The sequence below is a fragment of the Lethenteron reissneri genome, chromosome 64 (genome assembly GCF_015708825.2).
Source record: "Lethenteron reissneri isolate LAM-NWPU_2019-01 chromosome 64, ASM1570882v1, whole genome shotgun sequence".
Taxonomy (NCBI): Eukaryota; Metazoa; Chordata; class Hyperoartia; order Petromyzontiformes; family Petromyzontidae; genus Lethenteron; species Lethenteron reissneri.
In genome coordinates, this window is record NC_083842.1 from 2,249,303 (window position 1) to 2,266,977 (window position 17,675).

The 17,675-nt window shown below is 40.7% G+C and overlaps 1 protein-coding gene across 1 annotated transcript in view; it reads right to left on the bottom strand.

The window, feature by feature from the left end:
* Positions 1-225: 225 nt before the first annotated feature.
* Positions 226-17,675, bottom strand: part of LOC133358962 (neogenin-like) — a 244,621-nt gene continuing 227,171 nt past the window's right edge. Inside the window, 4 exon segments of the mRNA XM_061577335.1 lie at positions 226-1,875; positions 4,267-4,403; positions 4,806-5,009; positions 16,252-16,392. Of these exon segments, the coding sequence (XP_061433319.1) occupies positions 1,789-1,875; positions 4,267-4,403; positions 4,806-5,009; positions 16,252-16,392 (569 nt within the window). The 3' untranslated portion in view covers positions 226-1,788.

The window sequence follows — 17,675 nt, forward strand, 5'->3', positions numbered from 1 at the left end:
CGGCCCGGATAAAGCGTATGCGGGTGCTTGTGTGATGAGACGGATACAATTACAATACTTTGTCTGGTCATGCCGTGTTTACACATGGTCCCCATGTCAGAACATCGAGTTTCAAATAGTAAACATTTTAGCACGACCCCTAACAATACAGTATATTCACCTGTGCTATGAATGTTACGTGATATTGTTGAACAAGCCTGGCTCCACAATGCAGCTGTTTTGTTTACACCGGGCCTTAGCAAGCAACGTGGTGCACATTTCAATGCCTTTCTATTCTTAAAAAAAACACACACGCTCCTTTTAGCATGCCCATATCTGGTTGCCAATACCTTCAAATTCTTATTGTCTTGAAACCACTTCACATGCCCTGATAGAATCAATATCTATATTCTACACTGTTGCCAGATGCACTGTGTTTAAAGTATACACATTTTTGAAAATGCATTGTCTCATATTTTCCTGTCACTATACTGGTTGCACTGTCACTATATTCAAGTATTATATTTCTCGCTTAGTCTGTAGTTTCTATCAGAACAAATTATTTTATGTCGTGTTGGCTGTGGTGCAAGCCCAGCACAAAATCAGCACATTGGTTAATAAACACTGTCTTAAACGAACTGTCACAAATCACATGTTCATTTTATGGCAATGTTATTGATGATTGTGTTGCGTTTTTTGTTATTTAGGAGTACATTTCACATAAGTGGTGGGGTGAGGGTCATGAAAAAGTATTTTTAGAAGTGTGTCCCAGTCCAAGGAAATTAAATATGCCTTAGATTTATTCCTGCAAGTGTTGCCTTGGAATCCATTGACTAAATCTACGTCTTAAAATACAACAGTTCACTTAAATATTAGACAAAAACACTTTTTTTAAAGACATTTTTAATTAAACTATGTATTGCTGATTAATGTTACAAATTCTAATAAAAAAAGGCCAATTCAATTTGGTTCATATATTTTTTATGTAAAGAAACATGGAAAATGTTGCAATCCATTTTTAAAATAAAATACAATAAATAACCGAACTCCATACATGAAACTTCAGCAACAATCATATGCAAAGTTGCACAAAGTAATTAAATGCCCAGGAGAGGCTGATGTCCAGCTCAGTTTGTATAAACATGTGTAAGAGATGACACGTTCATTTAGTTCTTAAAAAATATTATAAATATTCAGACAAATTAGCACAAATAAACATGTAACACATTAATTGGGCTACATTGACTTTTTTACCATGAAAGTCTCGCAGTTTTCCAGTTATCCTGCGGTAATCAAATGCATACAATGTAATACAAGCCGTTTCCAAAACCTTCAAAATGTATGTCGGCGAAATAATATTTTTCAATACATATAACTCTTGTTTTTATTTAATTTCAGAAAACTCTGTAGACCTGTGCAACTTTCTGCACTTTTTTAAGTAAAGCCTGAGTGTGTTAAACTATGGTATTCATCAATATCAAAGTAGACCTTAAAACTAACAAAATATTAAAATTCTCTCTAGGTTCGCTACAATCCAAGAAAACTGCTATTCTACACAGCTTGGAGAGCAATCTTTTCGAGTCATACAGCCACTCATCTATCCAGGAGATGTTCTTTCTCTTGAAAATGAGCTCCAATTGCCATTCCCCCAACATACAAAAAAAAATTCAAAGCCCCTGCAACGTTCTTCATCATCCAGTTCCATGTAGAAATGACATTTTCAAAATCCAGGTGTGACTGAGAGGAGAAAGTTTTTCAACGTTGATTTCTGCTCAGCAGCAGAAACTCAAAATGATTTGATACTGCGTTTTAGAATTCAGAAGTGATGGCATTGAGATCCTTCATGAGACCTTCCAGACTTGCCATCTCCAGACTAAGGTCATCAGTTGTGTCTTGCTGTGGATACACACAGAAAAGTCCAGTTATAAGAACGATTAGTATATCATGGATCACCTGTCAGACTCAAATAGGTTGAAGGATGGGGAGCATCAATCAGGGATATGGATTCATATTAGCAATACGAATGCGAAGTGTGTTAACAAGTTTGGCAAATTATATTATCAGGATTAGGTATTGTGATGTGACAGTAGTTGAAATGTATGTTACAACTGGGATTCAGAGACATAATAAACTGAAAAGTAAGGAAATCCGTGTGAGCAATGACAATGTTTAAAGAAGAGGTAAAATTAGGGAAAGTAATACAGATCATGAGTTGACAAAGTCTAATTTCAAAGATGAATGTGAACAAATGTGTCAGAATAGGACCGAGTATTGGAAAGAATAATAATAAAAGTTGAACACCCAGAAATAATTTCTCTATAACTAGAAGGTGCATTGGTAAGAGCAGGGGTAAAAGCTTATATATTGGTTTAAGATCCAGAGAGAGCAGCAGCAGCACGTAATTTTCAGAAGAGGACATATTGAAGGATTGCTAGAGCTCATTTAGCCAAATCACCAGACTCAAAGAAACAACAAACATCAAGTAGCAGGGGAAAGTAATGGATACAGAGATTTTCCTAGCAGACATTAAAATAGCCGTGAAATGGCGGGGCCTTGCAAGGTAAACAGGAGTGTGTAGTATCACTGTGTACACTTTTAAAAACAATAGCAAACTCAAATGTAGGAATTCAGGGAAGCTGCATTATGAGGTGGGGAATAGCTACAAGAGGATGGTTGGTAAAATGCCAAACTCATACCATTACAACAAGGGAGATGGACAAGATTGCGGTAACATTAGCAGAATACATTCATAGTGTTGTGCAATTTTACTGCGGGTGTTTAGCAACATTTTTTAAACATTTTATATTCTAAGTTACAGCATCCTAGCATCTTGAACGTGTATGCTGGCAATCAGCCTGTGTCGTTAGGAGACGCGTTAGAATGGGCGTGGTAAGAACCGGTGTTTGATCGCAGAGTATTGTGTTTCCCAGTTTGTTCAATATTGTTTTTGACTATTTACTGAAACTATTAATAGAGACACGGTAACACGACAGACACAGCACGCAAGTGCGTGCTATCCTTCTAAAATTATCTTATTGTGGCTTTATGAGTCTTGTTCTCAAATGTTACAGCGTGGTGATGTCTTGCATTCCACCCCTTGGCATGGGCTGCCGAGAATGTTTATGAAAATTAACGATTTTGTGGATGGAGTCTGACATACTGCAATGTTGTTGCCCTCACAACCCATCTCAAATCCATCCACCTTGTATTCCCCTGTAGCAATATCAATAAAGATTTTCTGATATATAAACTATCTGTGCTTCATTTACACACCTACATATATACACAAAGCAAAAAAATAACATCCCGTTTCACCTACATAGATTGTTGGGAAAGTCTTGTTGGCAAGCACCTATTAAGACTGGCAAGGAAAACAGGAGGATGATGTGACCGGCAGCATACCAGGCTGCCTTTGTCTCCTGATATTTGAACGCCGCACAAGGTCAGGTTGGGCCAACGTGCGGTCGGCTCAGGATTAGTTCAGATATCACTCGTCAATGATATTATCGCCATGGTCATGAATTTAGTTCAGGTCACCAGATTCATAGCGCAATGCACTAACCCATATAGCCTGAACGAACTAATGGGGGCAAGTGCTGTTCGCGAGCACCTATGAAGGCTGGCATGGCACACGAGGGGTGGGTAGCCAGCACCATGCCTGGCCGCCTTTGTCTCCCCAGTGGTGATGCTTACACACCACACCAGGTACTCATTTGAGACCGAGTCGACCTAGGGGTGGCCCAGGACCAGTTCATATAATCGTCACTGGTGTTGGCTGTGACCGGGAATTGAACTCAGGTGGCCGGGTTCATAGTGCTGCGCATGAGCCGCTACACTACCACTCCACATACAAACACATGCACACGTGTAATTACATATGAACATATGAAGCCACTGCTGATAACGGCATCAAGTCAATCATTCGTCCCAATCTTAAAATGCGGCAATCCATCAAGCTCCTACACAGGAGACAACCTATTGCTTAATCTCCTTAGTGGGCATATACACAAATCCTGTATGTACATGGTACAATATACATACAGTATCCTAATAGGCACTATATCTCAATCATTTAATATGCAAGTTAGCACGTTTACCTAAAATCTAGACAATTCTCTCGCCCTAATTGGCTGCAACGAATGGCACTTCATGTTTAACTGTAATGTAGGTGAATTGATTTAAATGGAAGTTAATTAACTGGAATGAAAATATCTAAACGACCCCACAACGTCCACAACTGAAGCAGGCAATACCAAAACAGCTGCTTGATGATGCAGTTGGACTCACATCATCAGTGTCATGCAGCATATGCTTGGCCTCGAGCAATCCTGGGGCACTAGGCACGGTGACGGGGAGGGGTGAGCGTGACCACCCCACAGGCCCCACGGAAGCTGTCCGCACAGACGCGCCTTGTCCTGCTGTGCCTGTAGAGAATGTACCAATAAACCGTGCTCATTACTGTTCACACACAAGCAAAATAAATTACACTCACTTGTAAACAGAGACACACAAACAGTTTTTTTTCTTTAAATTGGTGATAAAACAAAATGTATAAAAGAGCTACAGCTGAAGTTGTAAAATGTGGGTACAAAAAGATGAATGCCTCATCACTTAATGTGAAATGCATTTTGTTTTTTGTGTGTTAAAGGCTGTGGAAGATGGAGAGAAGTAGAAAAGGTTAAGTGTAAATGTGGTCCTTCAGTCTAACGGAATTGCTCCGAATGTTTCATTCTTTTAAATCGGCTACTGAAATCATGATTACAGTGAAAGGATGCAAAAAACTACTTATACATATCCACGTGAACCATTCTCACACATCAGCATACCACTCTGTGGTAGCAGTGGAGCAGTAGAACTGTCCAGTGGGCTGGTTGGGGTACTCAGCGTGGCGAAACTGGAGAAGGTCTGAGATGGTCGCATATGCCCCACTGACATTGAGCGACAGATCTCCTCCTCATGGGTCGCATCCCTCTCCACAGCACTTGGCCCAATGGGAGCCTCTTCCACACTTGGCGTGGTGTGTACTGTGTCTGAGAAAAGACAAACCATGTCATTACCAACTGTTGATTCGTCATGCTCCCGCGTACATCATCTAAAAAGCCAACATGGAAATTATGGTGGTCACTCTTCTAGTTTCAAAAGTGAACACGCGAAGCACTTGCCCATTGTAATTGAAACATCTTAAAGCAACATTTAGTTAAGTAATGGTTTTCTGTACATTAATTTAAATAACCATCACGGCCATGCATGCCACCACAACTTACAATTGCTGAATCCCAGTCAAGACCTGACCTCCAAGGTCTTCACCATTGGAACCTCATTTGCCAGTAAAAACAAAACTGACACCTTTTTTTTACAAGGAGTCATGTTTGTATAGACCACAATACCTGCAGCCATAATGCAAACAAAAATGGTGTAAATGCTTACCCCGAGCTCTCATACTCTGATGGTGCATTGTCTTTGAGTTGTGCGCCTTTTGGCGTCTTCTGGTCCAACACCATGTGAGACTAGGCTCTAAGGAAAGCTGTCTCGGGTGTGGAACCAATCAACTTCAAGGACAGTGCATACATTATCAGAGTTATGTTTTTTGTTTGCATTATGGCTGCAGCTATTGTGGTCTATACAAACATGACTCCTTGTAAAAAAGGTGTCAGTTTTGTTGCCAGATAGAAGGGAAAAGAACCTATTATCATATTTTTACTGGCAAATGAGGTCCCCATAGTGTAGATGTTTGCCCCGAGCTCTCATACTCTGATGGTGCATTGTCTTTGAGTTGTGCGCCTTTTGGCGTCTTCTGGTCCAACACCATGTGAGACTAGGCTCTAAGGAAAGCTGTCTCGGGTGTGGAACCAATCAACTTCAAGGACAGTGCATACATTATCAGAGTTATGTTTTTTGTTTGCATTATGGCTGCAGGTATTGTGGTCTATACAAACATGACTCCTTGTAAAAAAGGTGTCAGTTTTGTTGCCAGATAGAAGGGAAAAGAACCTATTATCATATTTTTACTGGCAAATGAGGTCCCCATAGTGTAGATGTTTGCCCCGAGCTCTCATACTCTGATGGTGCATTGTCTTTGAGTTGTGCGCCTTTTGGCGTCTTCTGGTCCAACCCATGTGAGACTAGGCTCTAAGGAAAGCTGTCTCGGGTGTGGAACCAATCAACTTCAAGGACAGTGCATATATTATCAGAGTTATGTTTTTTGTTTGCATTATGGCTGCAGGTATTGTGGTCTATGTAAACATGACTCCTTGTAAAAAAGGTGTCAGTTTTGTTGCCAGATAGAAGGGTAAAAAACCAATTATCATATTTTTACTGGCAAATGAGGTCCCCATAGTGTAGATGTTTGCCCCGAGCTCTCATACTCTGATGGTGCATTGTCTTTGAGTTGTGCGCCTTTTGGCGTCTTCTGGTCCAACACCATGTGAGACTAGGCTCTAAGGAAAGCTGTCTCGGGTGTGGAACCAATCAACTTCAAGGACAGTGCATACATTATCAGAGTTATGTTTTTTGTTTGCATTATGGCTGCAGGTATTGTGGTCTATACAAACATGACTCCTTGTAAAAAAGGTGTCAGTTTTGTTGCCAGATAGAAGGGAAAAGAACCAATTATCATATTTTTACTGGCAAATGAGGTCCCCATAGTGTAGATGTTTGCCCCGAGCTCTCATACTCTGATGGTGCATTGTCTTTGAGTTGTGCGCCTTTTGGCGTCTTCTGGTCCAACCCATGTGAGACTAGGCTCTAAGGAAAGCTGTCTCGGGTGTGGAACCAATCAACTTCAAGGACAGTGCATATATTATCAGAGTTATGCTTTTTGTTTGCATTATGGCTGCAGGTATTGTGGTCTATGTAAACATGACTCCTTGTAAAAAAGGTGTCAGTTTTGTTGCCAGATAGAAGGGTAAAGAACCAATTATCATATTTTTACTGGCAAATGAGGTCCCCATAGTGTAGATGTTTGCCCCGAGCTCTCATACTCTGATGGTGCATTGTCTTTGAGTTGTGCGCCTTTTGGCGTCATCTGGTCCAACACCATGTGAGACTAGGCTCTAAGGAAAGCTGTCTCGGGTGTGGAACCAATCAACTTCAAGGACAGTGCATATATTATCAGAGTTATGTTTTTTGTTTGCATTATGGCTGCAGGTATTGTGGTCTATGCAAACATGACTCCTTGTAAAAAGGTGTCAGTTTTGTTGCCAGATAGAAGGGTAAAGAGCCAATTGTCACTCCAAGGTCTTCTTTTATAGTAACCTACAATTTGACTTTTGGACATAGCCTTGGTCATCCACTTCTGCATGCCATTTTTGTTAGGCTATACCATAATTTACATGCATTTCTCCACTTCCGACTAAAATAAGATAGAAAAATGGCTCTTCATACGGATTTAACCGTTCCTATTACACAACCTACGTAATATGAAATAACAATTCACATTTATAATGCGAATTCCATCCTAGGATCCCAATGCGTAATGCATGAAAAGCAGGAAACAAAAACAGAACCAGGGCAACTGACCAAACTAAAGAGGGAAGGCCACTTTAAAGCGATGGGTTTTCAAAGCAGACTTAAATATATCTACCGACTCCGATTGCCTGATTGTTAGTGATGCAGATAGCGCAGAAGATACTGTTGCATAGTCTGGCCCTAAACAGATATACATTTTAGTCCCATATGCATAGCTATGGTGGGATAAGCCAAGATGTCGGAGCAGAGCACCCAATAGTGCCATGTAGATGGTAAAAAGTGATGGTGCAAACACAGATCCTTGCGGAACACCACGGAGAGCCGGTCTAACTGGTGCCTTGAAGCAATCCTCTGTGATGAAGTATCTACGTTTCTTTAGTAAGAGTGGCACCACAACAAAGCAATGCCAGAGATCCCCATTTAAACTTCCAATGACTCAAGGAAGAACCTCGTGATCAAGATTCAAATGCCGTGCTTAGATCTATCAGAATGAGGAGGCTGGCAAAGCCTTTATCTGCTGACAAAAGGAAATCATTGCCCACCCTTACCAAAGCAGTCTCGGTGCTATGAGCAGGAAAGTAATTTGGACCGGATGATGGTAATTTTATTGTAAAAAAACTTTAGTACAAAAATCAGCAGGAATGGGAGATGACATTTGGTTCTTATTCAAAAGTGGACTGATACAGGAAAATAAAGTCCGATGATTGTTATCACTATTTGCAATGCGACCAGCAACGAAGGAGGATTAAGCCAAGGCAATGTTATGATAAGTACTAAGTTGTTCTTTAAATATTTGATGATGAATAGTGAGGCCGGACTTTCTTCAAGCATGTTCTGCTTTATGGACGGGAGTTTTTTTCACCCTCAATTTTGCAGTGTACCATGGTGGAGGGTGATGGGATGATAAAACACTGATGATAAGGCAACGCAGGGGCACACTAACCAATCAGGCTACCGGCCCAGTTAGGAAGAGAGGCCCGTCCACACATGCACATGCAATCCTCGTCAGGATAACCAGAAATTATGAATACATTGATCATTATTATCAATAAACTGATAACAAATGTATGCAAATATTGATTTCAAAGTCATAGAATTAAGAATCTAATATGGTTAAACTCTCGTAATGAAAGCACCAATTGGCATAAGCAAACGTTCAAAACACGCAGCATGTTACAATGTGAATGTTCCCATGGAGGGCACATCAATCACCATGAAATAGGTTCGAACAGACATATTTACAGGGCCTGACTTTTAGTTTTAATTTTATAAAAATCGTTCAACATTATCAATAACCATGATACATCCACTGCTGATGTCTCCATCTGTCATGGTCTTGTGATATAACCATCGGCCTAGCACCTGCAACCGCGCTGATGTGATAACTCCATCCGGGTTGACATCCACTCAATCAGTGACCATCATCCCTTTTTGGGTCGTGTCCTGTCTAAACCCACATTAACAGTCGATATGATGTCTCTAACCTCTGTAGTTCACGTGTTCTTTGTCCTGTCACAGTGGAATCCCGAGAATGCATCTGTCCATGCTGCTTTGCCAACTTTAAAGTTTTTGTTCCATGTTATTTGTTAATGTCCCTGTTTGTGATCCATAGGTCATCGCAGGCTCTAAGGATCGGTTTCAGTCTATCACTGTGAAATCGGGAATGTTTAACGCAATGCCTCAATGACCCAACCGATCACCTCTCAGATTACCACCAGCACAGCCAAAGCAGTCGTCCGCCAAACCACACAAGAAGAAGCCATGTCAACACTTCTAAAACATTTATGACACCAAAGTACATTTTTAATGCAATGAAAATTGAAACAATAAATGAATTAGTCTGGTCTCTGTGTGTATTTCAGTTAAAATCACGACACCGTGGTGAAGAAATGGTCTAGTACTCAGATTTGTTAGCCAGGCAAGCAAGAAAGCACAATGACTTTAGATCACCAAGTATCTCTAGTAATCCACATCACTGTTAAATTATGACTTTCCCAGCAAATTCGAATACTCATATTTACCAGCTAGGTAAACCGATATATATATGGTCACTAAGTACTTCTATGAAACCACAACACTGATTATAATCAGTATTAACGATCAAGATTCAGAGTAAATTTTACTACTCGACAATTGCCTCTTGAGACTTCATAATGAGAGCACATTGATCTCAGTGAAAGGCAGGAGGATGTGTGGCACAGTATGGCGCCAGCTGTCATAGATCAAGTCATGTAGCAACAGTTCTCTGCAGTGAGTACATTACAATGTCTTTAAAAACAGCAGCACTATGACTCTATAAATACAATTAACGCTAACCGCTTGCGCGGTCCGAGATTCAGCGGTGAGAACAGGACCCACATTGCAACTTGCAGACGTCTCAGAACTGGAAAGGGTTAAGCTATTCACAACAACTATGCTTCGAGGATGATGGTCAAATTCCCATGGGTACTCGTGACACCGATTGGAAAACTGCACCTCTTGGAAATTCGAAATCCCCCAAGTTCCAGTTCAAAGTTGCACTCGCAGTCCTCCAGTATAGGATCGCCTTGGGTAATGATGAGATTGAGCTCGTAGGACTCACTACAGGTACCTAAAGGCGCTCATGAGGTATCTCCAGACACTTGATGAGATAGCACTGTCCAGGTAAGTCCAGGTGTCCCCATGATGATGTAGCAATCTCAAGGTAACTCGAGGTACCTCCAGGCACCGACGCCGCAGTGCTCCGGATAGAGACGAGATAGCGTAAGATACTAATGAGAGGTGGTGCTCTCAGCGCCGCCTTTTAGATCATTTCAGGTCAGGCTTTCCAGATGGTTCCAGGCAGGACAATTGCAGAAAACCTCCGATGTGACAGGTTAAAGTCAATGGTAGAGCTCTTGGGGTTGACAGCTGGTGGCTCAATACTGTCCCAGTTAACTCAAGACAGGTCAGGTGTAACCCCCAGGAAGTTTTCAGTTGGTCTACCCAGGTAATTTCAGTGGAGGATTGTATCAGCAAGCCCCAGCCTCTTCTAAAACAGCCTACCTCGTTATTCACAAGGTGGCATCCCTCAATGTAAACGGCACCTCATGGCCTCGTTTGGATGATGTCTTCCGGAAAATACATTTCCTGTTTCATTCACTCGAAGACTACGTTCAAAGGAGTTTCCTATGTTTAAAACTGATCATGCCTAAATACTCTCAGAAGACACTAAAACTAAGAATTTTTTTATTTTAAGAAATATCTACTCGAAGTAACATCTGCCAATAAAGGTGTTATCTCAGAAGGCCGCCTGGATTACTGGGAAATATCAAAGGTCGCCTCCAAAGGCAGCATGCATTAATTTAATGTTGGTAAGTTGCTTTTCATTGCCAAATACCATTTTCCCAAAAGCCAATATGATATGTTTTTAATAAAGTGGAAGGGGTTGGCCAAGCGAGTCTCCGAAGATGTGGATTACAATAAGGGTCTTTCCCCGAGAAAGAGCTGACAGATGTGCTGGATGATGTGAGATGACCATGAGTAAAGCTACTGCAGAACTCTGGAACGACTTCGAAACAATCGTGGGTTCAGCTAGCAGTACCACCGTGTGACAGCTATGAAACAATTGTTGGTTAAGCTAGCAGTGGAAGATTGGGATACCTAAGAGATGATTGAGTCAGCTACAAGACTTGAGGGTATTTTAGGTAGTCCTCTACTTATGATGGAGATGCGTTACGACGACCCCATCGTAAGTAAAAAATATCGTAAGTCGAAGATGGCCGAGCCTACCCAGGAGTCTTAAAGAATGGCGATAATTTAGCAAAACAGAGCAATTTACAGTACCGTACTGTATAAACTATGTACTGTATGTATTTTTAATTACAATACTGTATTGCACAGTAAAATGTAAAGTAAAAAAAACAAGGTAAATTCTGAGTCTACCTATATGAACTGCAATTTAATAGAAAGTTTTTTCAGGAAACAATCCCATCTGCATCACACAAGGCGGGAGATGCGTACATCCCAACAGCTTCCCAACGTACAGTATCGTACCTCGTACGCTACTGCGTTTGCCTGCCGCGCGAAATGTAAAATATTTTACAATTTTGTCGTATCACAATCGCTATCGTAAAGATCGAAATATCGTAAGTCGGAAACCATCGTAACTCGGGGACTATCTGGAATGGAATGACAGGACATCTGCGAGGATGCTTAGAGTCAAACTCGCAGTGGAACTGCGGAACACCTGTGAGACCGGTGAAGCCGCTGCAGGTTGGATCTGTAGTACGAGTTGAAATGATGGTACGACGGGAATTAAAACCTTGTTGGCAGCTGCAGATTAAATCTGCAGTGTGAGCCACAACTTGCGTTGCATTGGGGAGCAGAGTGTTGTCGTTAGTGTTAAGTGGCTGCTGAAAAATGTGTAATTTTTCTCATTGCAAGTGATTAATTAATTAGTATTGCTCAAGATTGTACATCTGCATGCTGCAAATAAATATTCCTCCATCCTTTGCATACTTTGCCTTCATGAACTTTCCTAGAAATAGACATTCTTAAATTTTCCAGCTATGTCCCTCCAATAATTATTCTATTTTGTTCAAACGTCTTGTAATAGATAACATGTAATATTCGTTAATGTTTTGTTTATACTACTTAGTCCATTCCTGGATATGAAGCAAACCTCATAAAATAATTATCAAAGCAAAAAACTGCTAAAACCACAGTTGCACAATTCCCCACTTTAATAAATGCATTCTTTCTGAAGCGAGCGAGATGTAAGTGCACAAGGGATACCATGAAGATGTTTTTAGTGTTTTTGAGTAAAAGTAAAAAAAAATACACAATTGTGCAATTCTGTCACTGGAAGGAACACAAATTAATCTGACTGTGGATAACAGGGATTGTGGATGTGATTATTGTGGCTCGAATTATCTTAATTTAATAACTATTTAGTTCTGGTTGTAAATAGGGCTGGAATATGGAATAAATAAACGTGCGCTTTTAAGATTTATACGAGTCCCTATATACGTCTGACTCTCAGACAAATGCGGTAATAGATACCTTCTGAGCCAAATCCCCCTCCCTAGAAGCCCATCTCACTGTTGAACTCGAATAACAAACTATTCACAAAAATTATTGCAAACAGATTAGAAAAGGCCACCCTGGCAATCACTGGAGGAGCACAAACGGGCTTAATTAAAAACACACTCGGCTGACAAGATTAAGAATTTGGTTAACGCCGCAAATTTCGCTACAAAGGACAATCTAATTGCCTACACCCTTACCCTGGATGGAGAAAAAGCTTTTTATAGAATTAACTGGGTCTTCCTATTCCGGATAAGGGGCAATTTCGACCTTCCCGGTTCCTTTATTGACAAATGAAAACTCTTTTTGTGCCGCCCTTCGGCCACCGTGGTTACAAATTACTTAACATCTCCAAGCTTTTGTCTGAGCAGAGGCACCAGGCAAGGTTGCCCCATTTCCCCACTGTTATTTACCCTAGCTATGGGACCCTTCGCCAAAAGCATTCAGAGAAGTCAATAGGTGTCAGAAATACATATCGGGACAGTGGAATGCAAACTAAACGTATACGCCAACAACAAGGGGTGGGGAACGTCCGGTCCGCTGGGCCGTATGAGGCCCACGAAATGATTTGGTGTGGCCCTGCCAAGGCAACCGCAGGCGGGACTCGAAATTCAATAAATCTTGGAGCAAACCTGGAAAAGCAGTTGCGAGTAGCAGCATCATCATCAATACCAGCTAACATCATCACATGCCTCGCCAAAGAGAAGCAGTTCCAGCCATCACATTAGGGGTGAGTTAATTAAATGTTTGCCCAAATATAACAGGCTAATTTTAGAGTTGATAATTTTGTATGGCCCGCGAATGATGTTATAAATATCCAAATGGCCCTTGGCAGAATAAAGGTTCCCCACCACTGGCCTACAATGTCCTTCCAGCAACCTCGATCCTTGCCATTTTGACCCGAGTAAGGGAATATGGAAATGTGTCAGGATATAAGCCGTGGTGCCCAATGCACATTAAATACCTTTGTTCCAGGAGTTTACCACCTCACTTGTGGCATAGGCAGATATCCCCCTCTCACTTCATAATAGGGCCCACCTGGTAAAGATGATGGTCCGTCCAAAGCCTTTAGCCCACCTACGAATGGTCCCTACCCAGATGCCGAGAGCCTACTTCAAAACACTCCACTCACGCATTTCCTCTTACATTTGGAACCACAAACTAGCGAGCGTGGATACGCTACCATTACCTTAACCTGTCTAAGAACGAGAGAGGCCTGGCTCTCCCAGACCTCCTTAAATATCACAAAGCAGTCACTCTTCAGAACGTGGAACTAGTGAAAAATTGGAAGAAGATTCTGTGAGCCCATGGTCCCTTATCAGGTTTTCCCTCTCCCCAACCAAAGACAGACTCCAGGGGCATTGAACCGGGGATATGCAAGGACAGACATATCTCCTTCTCCGCTCCCCTACAATAACGATCCCCACTATGGGGAAACCCCTGAGAATGAGCAACAGGGAGATCAAGTGGCCCAGCTGGAAAGTAACAGGCTTGAAAAAGGTTGGCGACCTTTGGACTAAAGGCGGCAAGATGATCTCCTGTGAGCAAATGCAGGCACATGAAAACATCCCTCAGGTATTTTAGTTAGGTACCTACAAATCGCTATCACCAAATTCCAGATAAGAACTATGACCATTGTGCACATGTCAAGGAAAAAATACAGACTGGCAGAAGCATATCTCCTCATGAATAAAGAGGAGTTCCAGATCTGGCCCAGTATTATGAAGCTCTGGGAAAAGCTCTTGGACCAGGACATTCCCCAAAACGAGTGGATTCACATCTGGCAGGCTCCGGCTGCAGGCCCTAGGTCACTATCATAGACGCTTATTACATTAAACTTCCTATACGGGACCTACATGACTCATGAAAGGAGGGTCAAATTCACCGATTCTTCGCTAGACTGTCTTAGATGCCCACTAGGCACGGTTCAGACCTACTCACACGTCACCTTAGTCATAAACTCAAGGTAAAACAATGGGAATATGAGGCTAGATGGTCCCCGAGGCTGCTAAACCCTGCGTGAGTATGCATGCCGTCAGAGGCCATGTGAAAGGGATGGACTCCTGACATATCACTCCTCCAGGGGATTTACTATAATGACAAACTCACTTGGCACGTGAAGGTTATTTTATTTTTAGGTTCTATTTGGGTACATTCCAACCCCCCCCCCCCCGCCCCTCTCTCATCTTCTCTAAAAATATAATTTTCCCGAATCGTTGCACCTACGCGAGTTGGGCAGTGAGAGCCCAGCCACCTTTCCCAGTCCCTACCCCGAGGGCACCTGGCCTCGAGTTTGTCGCTCGCGAGCTGTCTGTACTCGGCCTCCCCATCGTCTGTACTCGGTATTGGCCTCTTGTTTAATAATAAAACTAGATTTGACGTTTTCGTGACTGCAAGGATCCATACTCGTTGGTTCTTTCGGTAAAGTCACGTAAGTGAAAAAATAAATAAATCACGACGTTTCGATTGCAACACAAGCAATCATCATCAGGTTTAACAACCACAGCACTTCAGTAAAAAATGTCCTTGCTGTGGTTGTCACACCTGATGATGATTGCTTGTTTTGCAATCAAAACGTCGTGATTTTTTTTTTCACCTACGTGACTTTACCGAAAGAACCAAAGAAGAATAATAAAACTATTTATTTATGTGCAATTGGCTCAAAATAATTTATGTTACTATGTTTTACAGTATGCATGAGAGAGTAAGTAATGGAGTGAAAACTTTGCTGTACACCTGAATATTCGCAGGTTTTATAATACAGATTTTGTGTATTCAAAACACATTCACGGTAGTGCTATCTGAAATTTGCGGGGTTGTATATTAAATATCCTCAACCATAGCAAGCTAAAAGAGGCATAGATTGTGAAAGTTGCCCACTCGACGCTTTCCCTCTCAGTCTGCCTTTGTCTGCCACACAGTTTACATGTGAGCGCAATTACATTTTTTGAAAAATTACTCACTCCGTAATTGCCATTGATTTATTTGAAATTTTAAATGTTTACGTTCATCATTAAAGGTAAGTTAAATAACACGATAATACTATACAATATATGTATTCATTCATATATACATACAGTTCTGTGTATACACATTAATGCCCCTAACTATATTTTCCTAAAGCTTTAAGTATTAATATTCGTGAATTACATTTTCATGCCATTCTCAAGGCTCATATCCTTGCGAATATTAAGGGTGTATCGTATATTTAGCAATTGGTAACCAAAGTAATTTTTTGTAGACAAACTGTTTAAAAACCAGAGACAATTTGAAACACTGATGAATGTTGGGCATATACTTCTGAAACTGCAGTTCATGAATAATCGAGAAGTTAATTATAGGTAAAGCATGTGTGGGCCTCTACAAAATGTTTATGGTCAGCGGTAAAAGTTGTGCATGAATAATATTGCTGGATAAGGTCAGGATCACACCACATTGCCACAGTAATGAGCAAGGTATCCACATGCCAACATTTGGAACAATGTACCTATTTTGCAATTTGTCTGACTAATTTTCAGTTGTCCAATCCCATTTGTAAACATGAACCAACCTTAAAAGATATTAAATTGAACTAATATCGGACTTAACAAGGAAAATGAACACACTGATTCGTATATAAAAAAACTGAAGACCCTCACTTTGTTAAATATTAGCAAAAGTACAGTCTGGACTGCAGTGACACTGACATTAAAACATTTTAAAATTAAACTCTGCTCAATCTTGCTGGGGGTATTCGAGCCATTGAAAGGCAATACCCACCGGCAGCAGTAATGGTGCCGATGCCCCGCTGGCCAGTATAGGTCAGGTCGAGATGTCCAAGCACTTGGGGACTCCCAGGGGAGGGCAGAATGCAGTTTGAGAGGTGATGAGTGTGATCCATGGTGTGATGGCAAGGGGCAGCTGTAAAAATTGTGTCAAATTCAAATGATATTAAAACAAAGCAACAGAAAACCAAAGTTAAATGAGAATAAATAGAAGTTAGCAATGTGCCATTGTCATTTTTTAATAAAAGCTTGCGTTTAAAAAAAATCACAAATACACATTTACAGTGTAAATGTGAATTTATGAACGATATTTTAAGTTTTACACTTCACTGATATGAACGGCCTGGGATATTCAAAGGAACTTGATATTCAAACAAGTGTGAAATTATGATTTTTGTTTACGTTTATTTGTGTTTAATTAACAAAGTCGTTGCATTATGTGTTATATAATGACCATAAGTGTTCATGTATAATTAAGTTTTAAACAGAATATAATCATTTATAAATGGTCATAACTTATAAATATGTAATACTCGTTGTATCATTGATAACTATTACCTTAACATGAAGCGCAATGTTCAAGTCATAGTCATTTGTGTTGATCTTTACAAAAGTAACTTTTTACTTTACCGAAAGAAAGAGTATGGATCATTGGAGTCACGAAAACTTCAAATCTAGAATTAACTTTAAAAAGATCAGTATTATCACTTTTAACTTTAAGGGGTATCATAATTTTGTTGCAAATTTTCAGGAGCAAAATAATTGTTTGCGTACGTTAACAATGTAAAGAGTTATTATTTTGAAGTAACTTAAACAACACAGCTTGGTTTACCTTAAAGTGGCAAGTCACCATTAGCCATCTTCTATTCATTTCTAGGTGAATGTCTCCCCACAACTACACCATCTCTGGTAGTTACTTGATGATACAATCCATCTTACTGCACATGAGATAAATGCGTTGCACCAACGTGCTCTTGTTCACTTTATATTTCATGAGTTCCTATAGTTCCATAATTGTCTACAACAAGTGGCCTAGGTATATGTACTTGTAGTAACCTACCTGCCATAAGCCAAGGTGTTGTTCTTCTGAGAAAAAAAACCTTCCATGGACAGAAGACTTGTAGAACTTAATTCATAAACAATTCCCAGCCTTTTAGATGTGTGGAGCCGCAGATATCAAAGCTCCCCTCTCCTCAATACTGCGCATTGATATGCTAATTCTGGCAGTTATGGGCCACACCTAACATTCACTTGGTAATTATGACCTTTATGCTGCTGTGTGCCATTGTCTATCTATGTCTCTCTGCATCTATATATCAGTTGCTGTTTGAGCCGTCATTTTGCCAAGGTTACACAGAGGTTTGTCAACACAGTCACTCCGCGGTGGAGGCCTGATTATTCGTTTTCCCTGACAAGCGA